General features: G+C 39.8%; 4 protein-coding genes across 7 annotated transcripts in view; 1 reads left to right on the top strand and 3 right to left on the bottom strand.

Moving 5' to 3' along the window:
- LOC137637581 (mucin-2-like) overlaps window positions 1–475 on the top strand; it is a 47,032-nt gene extending 46,557 nt beyond the window's left edge. For 2 of the 4 annotated variants that reach the window (XM_068369732.1, XM_068369730.1), the window contains exon 9: window positions 1–473. This exon is cut by the window's left edge and continues 120 nt beyond it. In XM_068369732.1, the coding sequence (XP_068225833.1) occupies window positions 1–90 (90 nt within the window). In that variant the 3' untranslated portion in view covers window positions 91–473. The other 2 variants (XM_068369733.1, XM_068369731.1) reach the window with 2 other exon arrangements.
- A 1,448-nt stretch (window positions 476–1,923) lies between these two features.
- On the bottom strand, window positions 1,924–5,815 carry LOC137637577 (uncharacterized). The gene is made up of 3 exons (XM_068369726.1): window positions 5,663–5,815; window positions 4,818–5,142; window positions 1,924–1,950 (listed from the first exon to the last, which is right to left on the bottom strand). Exons 1-3 carry the CDS (start codon window positions 5,686–5,688, stop codon window positions 1,924–1,926), a joined length of 378 nt encoding a protein of 125 aa, XP_068225827.1. The 5' UTR covers window positions 5,689–5,815.
- An 11,690-nt stretch (window positions 5,816–17,505) lies between these two features.
- On the bottom strand, window positions 17,506–17,922 carry LOC137637576 (threonine-rich protein-like). Its single transcript, XM_068369725.1, has one exon. It carries the CDS (start codon window positions 17,920–17,922, stop codon window positions 17,506–17,508), a length of 417 nt encoding a protein of 138 aa, XP_068225826.1.
- On the bottom strand, window positions 17,919–19,542 carry LOC137637574 (soluble scavenger receptor cysteine-rich domain-containing protein SSC5D-like). The gene is made up of 2 exons (XM_068369724.1): window positions 18,109–19,542; window positions 17,919–18,008 (listed from the first exon to the last, which is right to left on the bottom strand). The coding sequence occupies exons 1-2, from the start codon at window positions 19,540–19,542 to the stop codon at window positions 17,919–17,921; spliced, it is 1,524 nt and encodes a 507-aa protein (XP_068225825.1).
- Window positions 19,543–20,000: the final 458 nt, after the last annotated feature.

The following is a 20,000-nucleotide window of genomic DNA, read 5'->3' as shown; positions in this document are numbered from 1 at the left end:
TATATTGGTCAAGAGATTTACACCCAGGGGACAGCCGCTTCTCAGTGTAGCAATGGGATATCGACTACCTATCCGGATCTGTGTGCCTGAGAGAAGCTGTTTTGTGTTTCTGTCGATGGTGAATTAGGTGTCGCCAGTGTTTCAGACTTAGTGAACGCACCCTCTATTTAAGAGAGATGTTTGACTTATTATCCAGGTGAATTATTTAGACATTCTACTCCAACAGTAGCTGCAAAAACAACTAAAACAACAACCATACAAACAGAAAAAGGAAAAAATAATTTTTGGAACAATTCAAAACATCTCCCTTTTGTGTGTCTTAGAATAATCCTTACTATTGTGTATTGGAATAATCATTATTATTGTGTGTATTGGAATAATCATTACTATTGTGTGTATTGGAATAATCATTACTATTGTGTGTATTGGAATGATCATTACTATTGTGTGTATTGGAATAATCATTACTAATGTGTGTATTAGAATAATTATAAGCTGTTCTGAAACACTGAGTGTTATTAAAGCAAATTCATGATTAGTGGTTTTATTACTTAACCTTTAAAGATTAAATATGCTCATATTTTCATCATCTTAATAAATGTTTTATTATGGTTCATATAAATTTAGGTATTTATTTCTTATCAGAAATATTCTTACAACTGCTGCTACTACTACTACTACTACTACTACTACTACTACTACTACTACTAATAATAATAATGATAATAATAATTCACTGACCCTAAGCTTCATAATATCATGAGAAAATCAGCAAAATCTCCAAGAAAAATGTACAATTCAAATAATATTTATCTTATTCTTGAAAACTATTCTGTTGCTTATGCAGATGATGCTACTCTCTTTGTATCGATCGCAGTTCCTATTTTGGTGAATCACATGACTGATATCTCGCTTCAAATGAGTTTATGGTGCAATTTAACTTAATCAGTTTCCACTCACTATATTTCTTCAATTATTTGCATATATTTTGAAATTCCAGGTGTCCTGCAGTTTGGAAAAACACTTATCTAGTGGAACTAATCTTCAATTACACAAAATATATACACATTGTGTAAAGACTAAAGATTTTTGAGGCTCTATCTTGGACATTATTTTTTTCTTTTTTCTTTTTTGGAATAAAAGGTGATACAACAGCTAACCAGGAAAAAATCCTTTTCCTCTAAGCTTAGAAGCAACAGTAACTCTCAGCTCCCACATAATTAGACAAAACAAAGCAAATATCAGAGTTAAAACATTAAGATGATCAATTCAATTTCCTCTTCAGACCCATCTACAGTAAGAATAAATATATAAGTAAATAGATAAATAAATAAATAAATAAATAGCTAAATAAATGGTCCAGAAATTGTTTCATGAATAGTGGTTTTATTACTTAACCTTATGTTTTTATCATCATAATAAACATTTTACTTATGTTGATATAAGTTTAGGTATTTATTTTTTACAACCAATATCTTTACAACTACTACTACTATTACTACTATCCCGTGAGGTAAGACGCACCCTTAAATTAGCAAAGCAGTTTTTGGGTAAGAAACTGAGTGTTTTACAAGTAATCTTAGCAGCAATTCCTAGTCAGCGAGTGTATTATAGAATGTTTAAGCTAATATTAATTAGCTGAACGCCGGTTGTCCCAATTTTATTACATTCATATAAGAAACCACCAAACTAGTTGTAGTTAGCCACCTCAACTGTACGTTTGGAGTTCAGGTTCAGGTTCAGGTTCTGGGGTGAGGCATAGCCTTTACAACGGCGCCTCTAACGCTTATCTTCTTGTTCTGTTTTGTCTTTTCCTCCACATTATGTTTAATACTTCTTTTTTCTTTTCTATATTTGTTTCACTAAATAAAAATAATCGTACTATTTTCTTTGGGTTTTCGTCGTATGGTTGTTGTAGCTCAATTACTTCATTCCTTTCTTTTCTTGTTCCTGGCAAAATCATTTTCAAGTGTTGTTTACATGGAATCAGTGTTACCAAATCTTCTTAATCAAATTTTGCTACAATATGTGGGACTCGAGGTCTGGTTATTTTCTGCTAACTTGGTAACACTGCACTCAATTGCGATGTTTTTTTTTTCTTTCCCCAATTATTGAATTCAGCTACTGTCTTTTTGTATTGTTTTGATTATATTTTGGTACAAAGTCATTTGCAAAGTATGGTTTTATTACAAGATATCAATATGAGAAAATAGATAAATACTTCATCAACACCTGATGGGCTATAGCGTCGTCTGCTGGGAGACCACTTACTTGGCTGGCGAGTCATCAGCTGATTGCCAAAACAAACAAATAACTTGCAGCTGCACTTCATTAAACGGTGTGCAATATGAAAATAAATTTATTATGAATGATAACTTTTTTTTTTTTTAGTTTCAAGACGATTTTTAAGGTTTTAAAGTGAATTCTGGGGAAATTTTTTCAGGAAAAAGGTGCGTCTTATGACGCAGGAAATACGGTATTCAATTTTTAAGAGATACTTTTACAGCTACTACTACTACTATTACTACTACTACTATTACTACTACTACTACTACTACTACTACTACTACTACTACTACTACTACTAATAATAATAATAATAATAATAATAATAAAAGAAACCATTTGCCTAGTGGACTTTGCCAAATAATAATAATAATAATAATAATAATAATAATAATAATAATAATAATAATAATAATAATAATAATAATAATAATAATAAAAGAAACCATGTGCCTAGTGGACTTTGCCAAATAATAATAATAATAATAATAATAATAATGATAATAATAATAATTATAATAATAATAGTAATAATAATTCAGAGTTCTTTCTCATGAAATATTATAATACTAAATCAAAATCAAAAGCATTGTAGTATATAATCGTCTTGCAAAGGTCGACTCACAAGCTAAATGAAGAATATATCATTTTTAAAATCCTTTTTAAAATCAATCGATTGAAAAGGAGAAGGAAAAAAAGGTATGCAGAACAATTAATAAAATTTGGGAGTAACAATTGAGTTCTTTCATAACATAGGAAAATTGTATCTTAATTTCATTTGCTAAAACTCTTATGAAATGAGGATTTGAATTCCTGTTGAAAATTTGAATTTGTTTTTTGAAATTTGGATTCAATCCTGAAATTTGAGTGTCATTACAAAACTCATTATTTCTTTTGAAAGTAAAAATTTATGAAATGATACAGAGCTGGAAAAGGCTTTTTTAACTTTTAAAATAACTCGTTAGTTTCTTTGGTTGCTGTAACCTCACCATCCTTGTGAGCTAAGGATGAGGGTTTTGGGGGAGCCTACAGGTCTACCCACTGAGTCATCAGCAGCCATTGTCTGGCCTTCCTTGGTCCTAGCTTGGGTGGGGAGGGGGCTTGGGCGCTGATCATGTGTATATATAGTCAGTCTCTAGGGCATTTCCGTTGCCCCTGCCATTCATGAGAAGCCTTTTAACCCTGGATAGGTAGCGTGGCCAAACCCGCCCGTAACAGGTAGGGTGGTGTCATATGTTTTACACTCCCTTTCGGGGGGGGGGGGGGGGGGGGGGGGGGGGGTTAACGGGAGGATACCAATTTACAATTTTTTTTTTTTATAGTTTACTAGTTTAAAGAGTCTACTTTCTACTGGTGTAGGAGAAAAAAAACTTTGAATATAAAATAACACTGTACTTACATAAATACGAAAATAAGTATAAAAATACAATTTTTCCTAAATAACTTGCACTGGACACTTTAAAATAAAACAATGAACAAAAAACCACTTGGGTGCTGCAACTAGAGTCCTATGTGCACAACTTGACGTAAAAAAAATCGCCGATATCAGCAAAACTGCCAGATATGTAAAGAAAAGAAAAAGCGGTTAATTTTTTTATACGCAAAATCACTACAAAATATTTGTGTGAAAGGAATGCTATATTTATAGTGGTAATACTTATTATATTTGGATGAATTTTTCCAAAAGTCATCTACAATGATCCCAGATGATGGCAAAACCTTAGGAAATATATATAGTTAATATAAACTGGGCAAAAGCTTAGTTCAAATGTAACACATACCGTGCGCCATTGACGTAAAAGAAAGGCATATCTAGAAAGAGTACTAATAATTGATGTATATGCAATAAAATGGTAAATAAATAATCTATGATGACCCTAGATAACAGCAAAAAGGTTAAAAATTGTTTTTAGTAAGTATAAACGGGTAAGAAAAATAACTCGTGAAACTTACTACTTGAGTTGGCACTGGTCGCAGGTGTAGTTGACATGCGAGTTACAAACAGGCTTATGGCACTTGCCACACAAAAGCTTGGTCCTGACATTAGAAGAAGAAGGGCAGAGAGGGCATCTGTTGCGCTTCTCACTTCGTTTTGGAGTGTCTGGACTCTCATCTTCGGGCTCTTGTACCGCAAAAACAGAGCAAATGAGGTAAGTCAAGTCCCTTAGGAGGTACCTCTTGTTTGCGAGTCTTGAAAGTGCTGCATCACGGGCGAGTTCCATGGCCAATTCCGCAGAAAATTGCCTCCTGTTATACAAAGTGTTGTCAGGCAAATTTTGGTGGATAAAAAAGGAATTATTCACAACAAGATTGATAATCCCATAGAAGACACATACGGGCCACCTCCGGGTCTTCCTGCTGCAGGTCAGGGCAGAACATATCTGATCGAACGTGTCAACTCCTACCTTTGTGGCATTATAAAACATGTGCATGTGACTTTTATGATCCTCAATAACTGTGGGATTGTGATGAACTGTGGAAAGAATCTGGATCCTTTTCGTCGGCTTGACACATTGGCACAAAACGGTGACCTTGTCCTTGTAATTATACGTGGCAACAGATTCGCCTAATTCCATGGGCGTTGACAGCAACACAGTAGGCAGGTACGGTTTTGGACGAATAGTACCAACTAAATGCATCCCACGTTCACGGAGAGCCTTGGCTAGTGGCAGGGAAGTAAACCAGTTGTCCGTCGTAACAATACGCCCAGCCTTCCTGAAGGGTCGGGTTAGCTCCAACGTGAAGTATTCTCCCAAGGGCGTACTTGTATTGGTAGTTCCCTTGCCCAGGTAGGGAATGGCATTGCACATGTAGAACGTGTCTGCATCACATGCCATAACTAACTTGATGCCATACCTAAGAGAAAAGAAAACAAAATAAAAGAAACAATAAATATAAAGAAAACAAAATAAAAGAAACAATAAATATAAAGAAAACAAAATAAAAGAAACAATAAATATAAAGAAAACAAAATAAAAGAAACAATAAATATAAAGAAAACAAAATAAAAGAAACAATAAATATAAAGAAAACAAAATAAAAAAAACAATAAATATAAAGAAAACAAAATAAAAGAAACAATAAATATAAAGAAAAGAAAACTAGACCTATAAAATTTTTTAAAAAAATTGCATATATATCAAAAAAATTAAAAATATTGCATATATATCTATCATATATATATATATATATATATATATATATATGTATATATATATATATATATATATATATATATATATATATATATATATATATATATATATATACATATATATATATATATATTTATATATATATATATATATATATATATATATATATATATATATATATATATATATATATATATATATAAATAAAACTTTTTACTTACTTTGCTGGTTTATTCGGGATGTACATCCTGAAACGGCACCGTCCCCTGAAGCCGAGGAGCTGCTCATCCACAGTGAGATGCCCACTGGGTTCATAGTTGGCAATGCAATTGGCAATGACCTGGTCCCACAAATTCCTTATGGGAGCAAATTTGTCATGTGTCACACGCTCCTCCCTTGTGGCAATGCTGTCAAAACGTAGGGCCCTCTGAATAAAGGCGAAGCGGCGCTCACTCATGATGCTCCTGTAGAAGGGACATCCTAGAGACTTAGGGAACATCTCTTCCGCTGTCAGATGATTGTCCTTCCGTGCCCCTGTTATGATGAGGATCCCAAGGAAGGCACGTAACTCCATGAGGGTCGCATCCTTGAAGGTGGGGTCGTTTTGCCGCTTGTATTTGTTCCGTAGGGTTAGGATTTTGTCATTGGTGTGGATGACCACTTCTGCAAGCATTATATTTGTCAAAAATTTGTCAAACACTTCAGCAGGAGTCCTACACCCGAAGACAGCCATGGTAGGACCGGCACTGTCAAACTGGTCAATCTTCAAGATTGGTGGCATTGTTGGGTTTGGCTCTGAGTGCCACTTCGTGTTGTCCCTAGCCATGTAAGAGTTATCCGGCAATCTCTTCAATGCCACATCTTCTGCAGGGCAAAGAGGTCCTCTCCTCCTTTTCCTACTCCTCATCTCCACGGGACTAAGATGAGGCACAGGAACCGCAGGATACGCTGAAGAAGGCCCAGGATACGCTGAAGAAGGCCCAGGATACGCTGAAGAAGGCCCAGGATACGCTGAAGAAGGCCCAGGAGACGCTGAAGAAGGCACAGGAGATTCTGCAGGAGTCACAGGAACAACGGAAACAAGACGAACTGTGTGCAAGACAGCAAAATCATGTCTCTCTTCATGCGCTGTTTCCGCTACTTCAGCAGCCAAAAGTTGATCCTCGTTTTCCTCACGCAGCAAGGTTTCATTGTCGACCAGGTCGTCTTGGATAGTGTCTTCTTCAAAGGTAAGGGTCAAAGGCTCTTCTTCATCACTACTGACGAAAAGGAGCTCCTCCTTGAGATATTTCTTCGCCATGCTGAAAATCTGAAAACAGGAAAAAATAGAAAATTAGAAATTACCCTCAAAATCACATTCTTGCTGCTTTCAAAACAAAAAGGCGATTGGTACAAGTACCTACAGCATTCACTGATATGTTCCGATAGACACAATTACATTATTTCACTAAATAATAATGCAGTAATGTAAAATACAAAATGTTTGCGTATGCGTGACATACCCCTGTTACGGTAACGTGGTTGCTAATATGCAACAATTCCAACTTTGGAGGCCGATATCTGACGAATGCGTTGGAGTAGAGAAGTGGCGAATGTTTCCTGCGATGAAGCTGGTGAGCAACTAACGGCTCCTGGGTAGACAGGCCAGAGCCTATGCGCAGAAACATAAAAACGAGTTTTTACGCCGCGTCCCGGCCAAATCCGACACCACGCTACCTATCCAGGGTTAAAAAAGATGCAGCTGTTTCCAGTTTACTGCAGGAAAAAGGCCTCAGACATGTCAAGTCTTATCTTGGGCTTCACCAGTTTTCATCACCACGATGAACTGTGCGGGTTGGTGAGGGTAGGAGATTTTCATCAGATTGCTCACAGCAACCCAACCTAGTATGCGTGGCCCTGAATATTATAAATTTGTTGATCATTGCGATATACAAACACTTTTCACTACGTTAAGGTATCCCTAATCAGAGAGCAGAATATATATGTATATATATATACTGTATATATATATATACATATATATATATATGTATATATATATATATATATATATATATATATATATATATATATATATATATATATATATATATATATATACATATATATATATATATATATATATATATATATATATATATATATATATATATAGGTATATATTTATATATATATATATATATATATATATATATATATATATATATATATATATATATATATATATATATATATATATATATATATGTGTGTGTGTGTGTGTGTGTGTGTTTATGTTTTAAGATGAAATATTCATAGATATTCCTTTATAAACAATTTACTCATATTGATATAACAGGTTAATTATAATCCCAGTATACAACAATATAAGTAATTACTATTTCATCATATTTCTCCAATGGTGTAATCGATGAAACTTGAAGTACCCTAATTATCTCTATGGTTCAAGTGCATCTTATAATAAAAGACGAGAATCAATATAATTCAAATGCAGAAACTCTTATCATTAAATTCCTCTTCGTCTCAGAGAATTTCTTATCGAGAAAATAATTCCCTGAGAATTAATGGGCCAATGAGGTCCTAACCAGTGCTTGCTTTAGCCGAATTGATTCTTCTCTATTAGATTTACGCGCTTTAATCAGAGTGATTCAATTACTAATTAGTGTCTGGGGAGTCTTTTAAATCAGTTTGATGGAGTTGGTCCTCTCAAACGTGTCCTGGACGTGTTGGGAACGAGGGAAGACGAGAGACTTCTCCGGATTTAACTTTTCACTCACCTTGATTCCAACACGTTTCTGATGGATAATGTATTTCATTTTGCAATAGAGAGAGAGAGAGAGAGAGAGAGAGAGAGAGAGAGAGAGAGAGAGAGAGAGAGAGAGAGAGAGAGAGAATTTAATTACTTGTTTGATGGTATATGTAAATCATTTTATGATTGATCTGTGTTTTTTCGTAAGTTTTTTTTTCTTGTTATTTTACACTTACATACATACATACATACATACATACATACATGCACACAATTATTGGTAACTAATAAAAAAATTAAAAAGGAGGAATATTATTATAATGGTTAACAATACTATTATCATTATCATTATGTTTTTTTCTTTTTTCTTAATTACGCTATTTGGTAGAAATAATTTAAGAACTAATACATTGTAATAAAAACGTTTACATAATAGAATACAGTGTACCAACCGTGTGATACACAATTGTACATAATTATTTTGTATATATTATTCTTGTATCTGCGCTCGTCAATCGCACTAAAAAGAACCTGAATGATCATGTCTCCGGTTTTGCTCTGTAACATTGTCTGTCTCTCGAACATGTTATGTCCTGTTGCCTTGAGGTTTTGTATATAAAGGAGAGTGTTCCTTAATAAACAACTCAGTTGATTGCATCCTGCCTTTGAGTTCACAACCCTCTCTCGGCCCGTCACATTGGTGACCCCGGAAGTCGACTCGCTCCCACTGCCTTCCACCCCCCCCCTCTCCCCTTCATCGTTGGTACTATGGCGGACTCTACGGCAGTTGGTGCTGCAGCCGCTCCATTCAAACTTTCATCGTTTGCCAGCGGAGAGGCATTTGCTTGGTTTCAGGGGCGTGACTCGCTCAACCACCAAAGGGGATTATGTTCTCGCGGCGATACCCGAGGACACCTTCCCAGAAATATCCGACTGGCTTTGTGAACAAGGAGACACCCCAATAGCGTATGACGCCCTCAAAACATACCTTCTGCAGCAGTACTCGCCGTCGCCAGCCGCCCGTATAGCAAAGCTTTTTCAGCTCTCGCAACAACCGTTGGGGGACCAAAGGGCTTCGCTTGCCCTCAAGGAAATTACCAGTATCGCTCGCTTTCAACCTACCGCAGACGGCTCTCCTCGTGAGGTGAACCTACTTCGTGTCCTTTGGATATGCCGTTTACCCGGACCTGTACGCGCTGTCATACCCGATGTCGATAGCTTACCCATAAAGGACTTGATGACCAAAACCGACGCCCTTATGAACAGCCACTTCAAGACCTCCATCAACGCCTCCACCCCTGATGACGAGGATGCCTATTCAACGTCAACCGAAGCTGACATGAATGCCGTAGGACATACACGCCTACCCTGTGACGTGCCGAAGCGGCGACAAAGCCGCCCCCCACCCACCAATCGCTCGCGCCCCAACGAACGACTTCTACAGCCACTTACTACCTCCCATCCGCCGCAGTTTTGCTACTACCACTTCAGATTCGGGGCAACCGCGAAGAAATGGGCCAAGGATTGTCAGTGGCCAAAAAAACGTGTAAGTAGGCCATCGCTTGTGGCGGTGGCCTTCCGTGTTTCTAATCTTTTCTTTTTACAGGATGCAGGAACGGGCGTGCGATTTTTGGTAGACACCGGTGCTTGTCGTTCTCTTTTGCCAAGGAAACTATTCAAGGCACGACGTAGTCTGTCTACATTTGCCGACGTCCGCTTGGTAGCTGCCAACGGATCTGCGATACCCACCTACGGTTACGAGAACCTCACATTATCATTCGGAAACGGTAAATCATATTGGAAGTTTCTCGTTGCTGACGTCACAATGCCAATCCTCGGTGCGTATTTCCTCTCTCATTTCCACCTTCTGGTCGATGTCGCCCACCGACGATTGGTCAACGCAGACTCGTACTTGTCGACACCTCTTCAACCCGCCCCCTCTAACCTCACTCTCCACATCAGCGCACCCACGGATGTCTACGCCCACCTCCTCACGTCGTACCCGGAAGTTTTCCGTCCAGAACTTCGCCAAACGCCCACTGTTCCTGCCAAGCACGGTATTTTTTACCATATCAAGACGACGGGACTCCCAGTCCTCGCAAAATTCAGAGGTCTGGTACCGGAACGATTGGCAGCCGCCAAACAGACGTTCGCTGAAATGGAGGAAATGGGCCTTTGCCAAAAGGCCTCCAGCCCATGGTCGTCACCCTTACACATCGTTCTGAAGAAAGACGGCTCTCTCCGTCCGTGCGGGGATTACAGGCGCCTGAACATGACAACAGAACCGGATCACTACCCCCTCCCAAACATTGCCGACGTGACCTCCTACCTGCACAAAGCGGAGGTTTTCTCTACGCTCGACCTCCTGAAGGGGTATTATCAGGTTCCTATGAACCCAGAAGACATCCCCAAGACTGCCATCACCACTCCGTTTGGTACATACACCTTCAATTACTCCTGTTTTGGCCTCCGTAATGCTGGGGCAACGTTTCAACGTCTCATGGATGGCATCCTAGGGGACCTTCCTTTCTGTGTATGTTATATGGACGACATACTTGTGTTCTCCTCCTCAAAAGAGGAACACCTCCGTCACCCGCGCATCATGCTCGACCGCTTGCAACAAAACGGCCTTGTAGTCCGGTACGACAAGTGTACCTTTGGCGCCAACGAAGTGTCGTTCTTAGGGCACCGTATCACTCCTGAAGGAGTCCATCCCCTCCCTGAGAAGGTAGCAGCCGTTCAGAATTTCCCCACACCCTCGACCGTCAAAGCTCTGCAGGAATTCTTGGGCATGATCAACTATTATCACCGTTTTCTGCCAGCCATTGCCGCCACTCTTGCTCCCCTTTACGCCTCCCTCAAGGGCAAGCCAAAGGACCTGAAGTGGGGTCCCCTTCAAGAAGCAGCCTTCTGCAATGCAAAGAAGGCCCTATCAACAGCTGCGGCTCTCACTTTTTCTATCCCACACGCCCCTCTCCTTCTCTCCACCGATGCCAGCGACGTCGCTATTGGTGCAGTACTCGAGCAGGTGGTCAAAGGCTCGCCCCGCCCATTGGCCTTCTCAAGCAGAAAACTGTCCAAGGCAGAATCGGGTTATTCTACCTTCGATCGAGAATTGCTGGCGGTGCACTTGGCTGTCCGTCACTTTCGCCATTTCTTAGAAGGTACGCCCTTCGTCATTCGTACAGCCACATGCCTCTGGTGCACGCCTTTACTCGACAGTCTGACGCCTGGTCCGCACGTCAACGCCGACATCTCTCCGCCGTGGCTGAATACAATTGCACACTCCAATACGTCCCTGGGAAAATGAATCCCATTGCCGATGCCCTGTCAAGAAACACGTTGGCTGCCGTTCAGCTGGGATTGGATTGCAATGCCCTGGCTGAAGCCCAACGACAGGATCCAGAGTATCAAGCTTGTAGGACATCCTGCACTTCCCTCCATTCGGAGGATTTTCCCCTCGAAGAGTCCAACACCACCCTCCTCTGTGACGTCAGTACTGGTAGACCGCGACCTTGGATTCCTGCTCCAATGCGCCGACAGGTGTTTGATTTCATCCACGGCCTTTCACATCCCTCGTGCCGTTCTACTGCACAGCTGCTGAAGGCAAAGTTCATTTGGCATGGCATTTCTAAGGATGCTAAGGATTGGGTCCGTGCGTGTACTTCTTGCCAAACTTCCAAAGTACATCGACACACGGATTCAGGAGTGGGCACCTTTCCTCAACCTCAGCGTCGTTTCGCACACATTCACGTCGACGTTGTAGGCCCCCTACCCACATCACAAGGATATCGTTACCTGTTTACCGTCATCGACCGCTCCACTCGTTGACCTGAAGCCATTCCCATGGAAACTGCAACGTCTGCCTCATGTACATCTGCCTTACTCTCTGGATGGATTTCAAGATTCGGTATCCCTGAGCATATTACTTCTGACAGGGGAACAACTTTCACCTCTCAATTATGGACGTCATTAGCGAATATCCTGGGCATCACCCTACATCAGACAATGGCCTACAACCCCGCTGACAATGGAATGGTTGAACGTTTTCATCGCACCCTCAAAGCAGCTTTGATGTCCCGCTGCAAGGATTGCAACTGGTTTACTCAGCTTCCCTGGGTCCTCCTTGGACTAATGACCACTCCTAAAGACGCCCTCGATGTCTCGGTAGCCGAAATGGTGTATGGCGACCCGTTGGTCGTCCCTGCCGAATTTTTTCCTTCTACAACCTCCTCTGATGATCTCCAGCGCATACGTCACGTCGTGGGAAAATGTACTCCGTGCCGCCAGACTTACAAGCCCCCAGCGAAGCATCACATATCAACGGACTTGCACTCTGCAACGCACGTCTTCCTGCGCAACGACACCAGCAAGCCACCACTAACGCCCCCTTAAATGGGCCCTTTCCTTGTGATCCGACGCAGTCCGAAAGCATCCTCCTAAACATTCGGGGCAAAGAAGACTGGGTCTCCATTGATCGTCTAAAACTTGCTTATCTTCTGCCAGATGACCCGCCTACAGTTCGCCTCTCTAGATTAGGGCGCCCTATTTAACATGTACAGTATGTCATTTTTAGGGGGGGAGCCATGTACCAACCGTGTGTCACACAATTGTACATAATTATTTTGTATATATTATGCTTGTATATGCGCTCTTCCCTCGCACTAAAAAGAACCTGAATGATCATGTCTCCGTTTTGCTCTGTAACATTGTCTGTCTCTCGAACAGGTCATGTCCTGTTGCCTTGAGGTTTTGTATATAAAGAAGAGTGTTCCTTAATAAATAACTCAATCGTTTCCAATCTGCCTTTGAGTTCACAACTCCTCTCTCGGCCCGTCACACTACTGTATAATCATATACTGTGGTTCAGCAGGTGTCCTGCCGGCATGGCTAGCACCTGGCGGCACTGTCCAGCCGGCATGTCGCCGACTGGACTAGAAATTAGGAAAGACACATACTTGTGTATCCAACCCAACCAATTTCTGTGACTTTCCCTTCCAATATTAAAACCATAGAGTTTCCTGATCAGGGAAGCTCAAATGCAAGGATTCTAACCTTTAAGGATAGAAAGTGTACTACCACTGGCCCTTCTAAATTATTTAATATTGAAGGGTAAAATGTAAACTGATTTCTAATCGGAGTATTGAAGGAATTCTATCCTTTCAATTTAGGATTGGTCTCAGCAAAAGATTAGGCAAGGATATCCAAGATGTATGTTGAAAATTAACCACTTGTATAATAAATACAATAGTTTTCTATATGCAGTATATACTGTACTGCAAATATACTGAATACTGTATAATCATATACTCTAGTTCAGCCGGCATATAGCTGGCATAGCTAGTCCCTGACGGAACAGTAGGGCCGGCATACTAGCTGATAGAGAGAGAGAAAGCATGGAGTGAAGGACCGCCTTATTACTGTGTATGTTTACACTAATTAAGGATGTAAGTATATAACTTACAGCCTTCCCCCAGAAAGAAGGTTCAAATGGAAGGGGAGAATGTATCATTCAGGCTTCCATCCAACCACAAGTACCGTTGCTGGCATAGTCCAGACGGCATATGGCCGGGTGGCTATTATCCGGCGGCACTGGTACAGTCGGCCTGCCACCGACTGATTAAGTACCTGTCGACAGCGGCCCGGCCGGCAGACTGCCAACCGGGTTAGTACCTCGGTTACAGGACTTGTGGACGGCAGTCCAAGGGAGGACTGAAAAACCTAGGTGACAGAAGGGTCTCCCACAGGCAGCCGTTAGCCCGGCACAACCTTTGCGGATCTTTGTCCATAAGGGAAAGCTGAGTGACTAAACAGCTGCTATGTAGGAGCCCAGCCGGCCCCACAACACGCCAGCGAGCAGCGAGATTGCGGGACAATGACCATAGCTAGAAGGACAGAGAGGGGCAAGGGAAAGAGTCCTATATAAGTTGTAGAAGGCAGCGGCAATGTTGCGCCCCCCCCCCTTACACAAAGGAGAAACTCTGTTTCAGTATCGGCGCCGTCCTAGGCGGCAGAAGAATGTTTATTCTTGAACCTAGGGTCTGCCGAAATATTGTTAGGAGGGGCCGGCAGGTTTGCCACCCCCTCTCCACAAGGGAGAAACATTGTTTTAATGCCGGCGCCATCCTAGGCTGTAGAAGAATGTCTATGCTTCAGCCCGGGGTCTGCCAGCATAGGACTAGTCTTCTAAATCGCAGGGAGAACGTGGCGGCAACATACCACAACCACAGGTGGGGTTTAGTGAGGCTAGCTTCCTCTGCCGGTGGTTATAAGCTGGCAGGGTAGTGACTACTCACCCTGCCGGCCTGCCGCCAGCAAAAGACAGAATACTCTGAGATTCTGTCAAAAACCAAAGCTGGACACTCTCTTGCAAAGGTGGGAGACAGAAGAAACCCTAGCCTAGTCAAGCTGGAGTAAACTACTCTATTGCAAGACCGGAAAGGGTTGCTGCCTGCGGCGGCACTCAGAGGGAGAGAGGGATTTCCCATGACTCTCCACAGGAGACAAGTATCGATTTATATAATTCTAGGAGATATACTATCTCCCTTAGAATCAATAAAATGATACACCATGGTAAAAGGGGAAATGTCTGAAAGTATTCTACATCGCCTAGGTTAGGTAACCTAGGCAAGACGAAATCTCAGTTACCTAAATCACCGAAACTCTATAGTATGCGATCGACAAAGAAAGAGGAAAATTACGCATACCATAAATATCTTTACAAGTATAATGATGCCTAAACAGCTTTCTTAATTTATTAATGCTATTTCAACCAGGAAAGTCGTTTTGCTAACTAAATAACACATGCCTAACGAATGACAGTACCCATGGCACCTCCGGTAACAGGCCTAGCTCCTAAGCACAATATTTTTCTCTAATTTCACTGTGAAACAAGAGCTAAAATTATATACACTTCAAAGAATCAATACTCAACTTCCCAGAGGCAAAAGAATTTGGAGATTGCATAATAATCCTGACAAAATCGATCGAAAAGGTTAGGTCAACAGGGAACACCACTGTGCAAATTCGCTACAAAATTAGGAATAATCGACATCTTGAATATAGCGCTATCTTGATACTCAATATTTATATGGGAAATAGGGTAACCTTGATAACGGTCCCCTTCCAAATTTGCCACTCTTCCCCCTCGAGGCGAAAATGCTCTTCGGGGTGAAGATCGCTATGTGTTGTATCAAGATAGACGTCCCCTGAATTATGTGATATCCTTAAGAGAAATTTTAAGGATATTCGCGCCAGGAGTTAGAATTCTGGAGACCTTAAGGTAAATTCTCTGGGAATATCACTGTAGTTCATATATCACTTGGAAGCTACTATTAGGAAGCCTCCATCAGGAACACATGGCTTGAGCCCAAAAATGCTATCTGTCATTTGAATTTCTCATCCATCCGCCATGTTTGTTCACTCACATCTTGATTCTAACACTGACAGTAAGAACAACAATATGTTTTTATAAATTGTTTATGAAAAGTTTGTTATAAAGGGTTGTTGTGTACGTAGTAATTTCTGGACCACATATTTATTTATTTATTTATCTACTTATTGATTTATTTAATCTTACTATAGATAAATTAGAACAGAAAATTGAATTGATTACCTCAATGTTTCATCTCTGATCTTTACTTTTAATATAGAAAGATCATGACTTGAAAAAAAAATAGATCTGGCGAAACTATTTAATTCCATAACAATGTTTTTTTTTTTTTATCAAATAAGGGAGACATACAATAGTAAGCTCTTCTGGCTCTAATGTAATAAGCTTTTGCTCTGAAGATATCATTATTTAATTGAAAGTTTGCGTATAATGAAGATATCACCAGTAGGCTGCTATGAGGTACAAGGGACATCTGCTTTTGAGCTTCGAAGGAGATGGGAGCTGAGAATTACTGTTGCTTCAAAGCTTGGAGGAAAAGGATTTTTCCGGGTGAGAAGTTGTATCACCTTTTATTCCGAATAACAGGACGAAAAAAAAAATGTCCAAGATAGAGCTTCCAGAAATCTTGAGATTAGTTACAATAAAAAAGTATTTCTTCAAACTGCAGGACACCTGGAATTTCAAAATATATGCAAATAATAAAAGAAATATTGTGAGTGATAATTGATTAAGTTAAATTTCACCATAAACTCATTTGAAGCGAGATATCAGCCATGTGATTCATCAAATAGGAACTGCGATAGATACAAAGAGAGTAGCATCGTCTGCATAAGCAACAGAATATTTTTCAGGAATAAGATAACATAATATTTGTATTGTAAATTTTTCTTGGAGATTTTGCGGATTTTCCCATGATAGTATGAAGCTCACGGTCAGCGAATTATTATTATTATTATTATTATTATTTTTATTATTATTATTATTAGTAGTAGTAGTAGTAGTAGTAGTAGTAGGATTAGCAGTAGTAGTAATATCAGTTGTAGAAATATCACTTATAAAAATTAAATACCTAAATTTATATGAACAATATTAAAACGCTTATTAGGATGATAAAAATATAAGCATATTTAATCTATCAAGGTTAATTAATAAACCCACAATTTAGGAATTTGCTTTAATAACACTCAGTGTTCCAGAACAGCTAATGATTAATCCAATACACACAATAGAAATGATTATTCCAATACACAATAGTAATGATTATTTCAATACACACAATAGTAATGATTATTCCAATACACAATAGTAATGATTATTCCAATAAACACAATAGTAATGATCATTCCAATACACACAATAGTAATGATTATTCCAATACACACAATAGTAATGATCATTCCAATACACACAATAGTAATGATTATTCCAATACACACAATAGTAAGGATTATTCCAATACACAATAGTAATGATTATTCCAATACACAATAGTAATGATTATTCCAATAAACATAATAGTAATGATTATTCCAATATACACAATAGTAATGATTATTCCAATACACAATAGTAATGATTATTCCAGTACACACAATAGTAAGGATTATTCCAATACACAATAGTAATGATTATTCCAATAAACACAATAGTAATGATTTTTCCAATACACACAATAGTAATGATTATTCCAATACACAATAGTAATGATTATTCCAATAAACACAATAGTAATGATTATTCCAATACACACAATAGTAATGATTATTCCAATACACATAATAGTAATGATTATTCTAAGACACACATAAGTGAGATGTTTTTAATTGCCTAAAAAATTATTTTTTCCTTTTTCTTTTTGTCATGTTGTTGTTGTTGTTTTATTTGTTTCTGCCGCTACTGTTGGAGTTGAATGCTAAAATAATTCAAACGGCTGCTAAGGGATCTGTTGATGAAGATTTGGGTGTGGTTGTGGGATTTGGAGTTGTTGTTGTAGGTTCTGGTGTGGTTGTGGGATTTGCAGTTGTTGTTGTAGACTCTGGTGTGGTTGTAGGATTTGCAGTTGTTGTTGTAGGTTCTGGTGTGGTTGTGGGATTTACAGTTGTTGTTGTAGGTTCTTGTGTGGTTGTGGGATTTGCAGTTGTTGTTGTAGATTCTGGTGTGGTTGTGGGAATTGCAATTGTTGTTGTAGGTTCTGGTGTGGTTGTGGGATTTGCAGTTGTTGTTGTAGGTTCTTGTGTGGTTGTGGGATTTGCAGTTGTTGTTGTAGATTCTGGTGTGGTTGTGGGATTTGCAATTGTTGTTGTAGGTTCTGGTGTGGTTGTGTGATTTGCATTTGTCATTGGAGGTTCTTGTGTGGTTGTGGGATTTTCAGTTGTTGTTGTAGATTCTGGAGTGGTTGTGGGATTTGCAGTCGTTGTTGTAGGTTCTGGGGTTGTTGTGGGATTTGCAGTTGTTGTTGTAGGTTCTGGTGGGGTTGTGGGATTTGCAGTTGTTGTTGTAGGTTCTGGTGTGGTTATGGGATTTGCAGTTGTTGTTGTAGGTTCAAGTGTGGTTGTGGGATTTGCAGTTGTCGTTGTAGGTTCTGGTGTTGTTGTGGGATTTGCATTTGTTGTTGTAGGTTCTGGTGTGGTTGTGGGATTTGCAGTTTTTGCTGTAGGTTCTGGTGTGGTTGTGAGATTTGCAGCTGTTGGTGTAGGTTGTGATGTGGTTGTGGGATTTGCAGTTGTTGTTATAGGTTTTGGTGTGGTTGTGGGATTTGCAGTGGTTGTTGTAGGTTCTGGTATGGTTGTGGGATTTGCAGTTGTTGTTGTAGGTTCTGGTGGGGTTGTGGGATTTGCATTTGTCATTGGAGGTTCTGGTGTGGTTGTGGGATTTGCAGTTGTTGCTGTATATTTTGGTGTGGTTGTTGGATTTGTAGTTGTTGTTGAAGGTGCAAATATTGTTATGGGATTTGCAGTTGTTATTGTAGGTTGAAGTATGGTTGTGGGATTAGGTGTTGTTGTTACAGGTTCAAGTGTGGTTGTGAGATTTGCAGTTATTGTTGTAGGTTCAAGCGTGGTTGTGGGATTTGTAGTTGTTGTTGAACGTACAAGTGTGGTTGTGGGGTTTTCAGTTGTTGTTGTAGGTTCAAGTGTGGTTGTGGGGTTTGCAGTTATTGTTGTAGGTTCTGGTGTTGTTGTGGGATTTGCAGTTGTTGTTGTAGGTTCAAGTGTGGTTGTGGGAGTTGTAGTTGTTGTTTTAGGTTTACGTGTGGATGTGGGATTTGCAATTGTTGTTGAGGGTTCTGGTGTGGTTGTTGGATTTGCAGTTGTTGTTGTAGGTTCCAGTGTGGTTGTGGGATTTGCAGTTATTGTTGGAGGTTGAGCCGTGGTTATAGGATTTACTGTTAGTGGAATAGTAGTGGTGACTTCAGCTGTTGTTGGAGATTGGATTGTTGTAGGTAAAGGTGAGGTCTGTGCCGCAGGTATTGTATTCGGTTGCCCTGATGATTGAGGAGGTATTGGAGGATTGCCAGACGTTGGTGATGGTGGGGTGTCTTCAGGTTTTGCTGTTGTTGGAGGATTGCCAGACGTTGGTGATGCTGGAGAGTTTCCAGGTACTACTGTTGTTGGAGGATTGCCAGACGTTGGTGATGCTGGAGTGTTTCCAGGTCCTATTGTTGTTGGAGGATTGCCAGACGTTGGTGATACTGGAGTGTTTCCGGGTCCTACTGTTGTTGGAGGATTGCCACACGTTGGTGATGCTGGAGTGTTTCCGGGTCCTACTGTTGTTGGAGGATTGCCAGATGTTGGTGATGCTGGAGAGTTTCCGGGTCCTACTGTTGTTGGAGGTTTGCCAGATTCTGAAGGGCCTGTGGAGTTTCCAGATCCTGCTGTTGCTGGAGGATTGCTAGACGTAGAAAGCGTTGGTGGAATCAGAGCGGCGGAAGTTTGCTCTGGATAATCAGAATTCAGGCCCATCATAGTAGTCACTCCACCATAGTGCGAGGTACCTGAACCTTACAATGTTTTAAAATTCAAAAGATTAGTTCTGAAATAAAAGGAGAAACTCGAGCTGGATAATGGCGAAGAACCTCTAAATGGAAAGAAGAAAAAGGAGGAAAACAATGCCGGTTAGTCACTTAAGCTAAGAAGTAAAGGAACTTTGAATACGCCTCTGGTGTGCTTTAGGAGACAGACTATTCACGGGACCACCTTTACAGAAACATTTACTGAAACGTATTCAATTTTCATTTGACATAGTCTTTACATAAGGATCAAATTTGTCCGCCTAATCAATAACTTCCTAAATTATTTAAATATCTTGTTTTCCGGTAATTAAAAATAGTAGAAAGAAAGGTTTTCATATAGATATTACAAAAGTGCTGTCATAAACTATCACAGTTAGTTTAAATCTAGAGTCATTCTTGTGGCTAGAA

The sequence above is a fragment of the Palaemon carinicauda genome, unplaced genomic scaffold, assembly GCF_036898095.1.
Source record: "Palaemon carinicauda isolate YSFRI2023 unplaced genomic scaffold, ASM3689809v2 scaffold86, whole genome shotgun sequence".
Classification (NCBI taxonomy): Eukaryota; Metazoa; Arthropoda; class Malacostraca; order Decapoda; family Palaemonidae; genus Palaemon; species Palaemon carinicauda.
This window is presented reverse-complemented; position numbering and strand designations above follow the sequence as displayed.

What these genes read in the sequence shown, in the direction of transcription:
- LOC137637577 (XM_068369726.1), bottom strand. Translation starts at nt 5,688, where the DNA reads ATGTACATCCCGAATAAACCAGCAAA. An exon ending in ATCCCGAATAAACCAGCAAA is followed by an intron (nt 5,143 to 5,662) that starts GTAAGTAAAAAG and finishes CTTTTCTCTTAG; the next exon opens with GTATGGCATCAAGTTAGTTA. An exon ending in CGTATAATTACAAGGACAAG is followed by an intron (nt 1,951 to 4,817) that starts GTCACCGTTTTG and finishes TGATTTTGCCAG; the next exon opens with GAACAAGAAAAGAAAGGAAT.
- LOC137637574 (XM_068369724.1), bottom strand. Translation starts at nt 19,542, where the DNA reads ATGGGCCTGAATTCTGATTATCCAGAGCAAACTTCCGCCGCTCTGATT. An exon ending in TTGAACCTACAACAACAACT is followed by an intron (nt 18,009 to 18,108) that starts GCAAATCCCATA and finishes CAACAACCCCAG; the next exon opens with AACCTACAACAACGACTGCA.
- LOC137637576 (XM_068369725.1), bottom strand. Translation starts at nt 17,922, where the DNA reads ATGACAAATGCAAATCACACAACCACACCAGAACCTACAACAACAATT.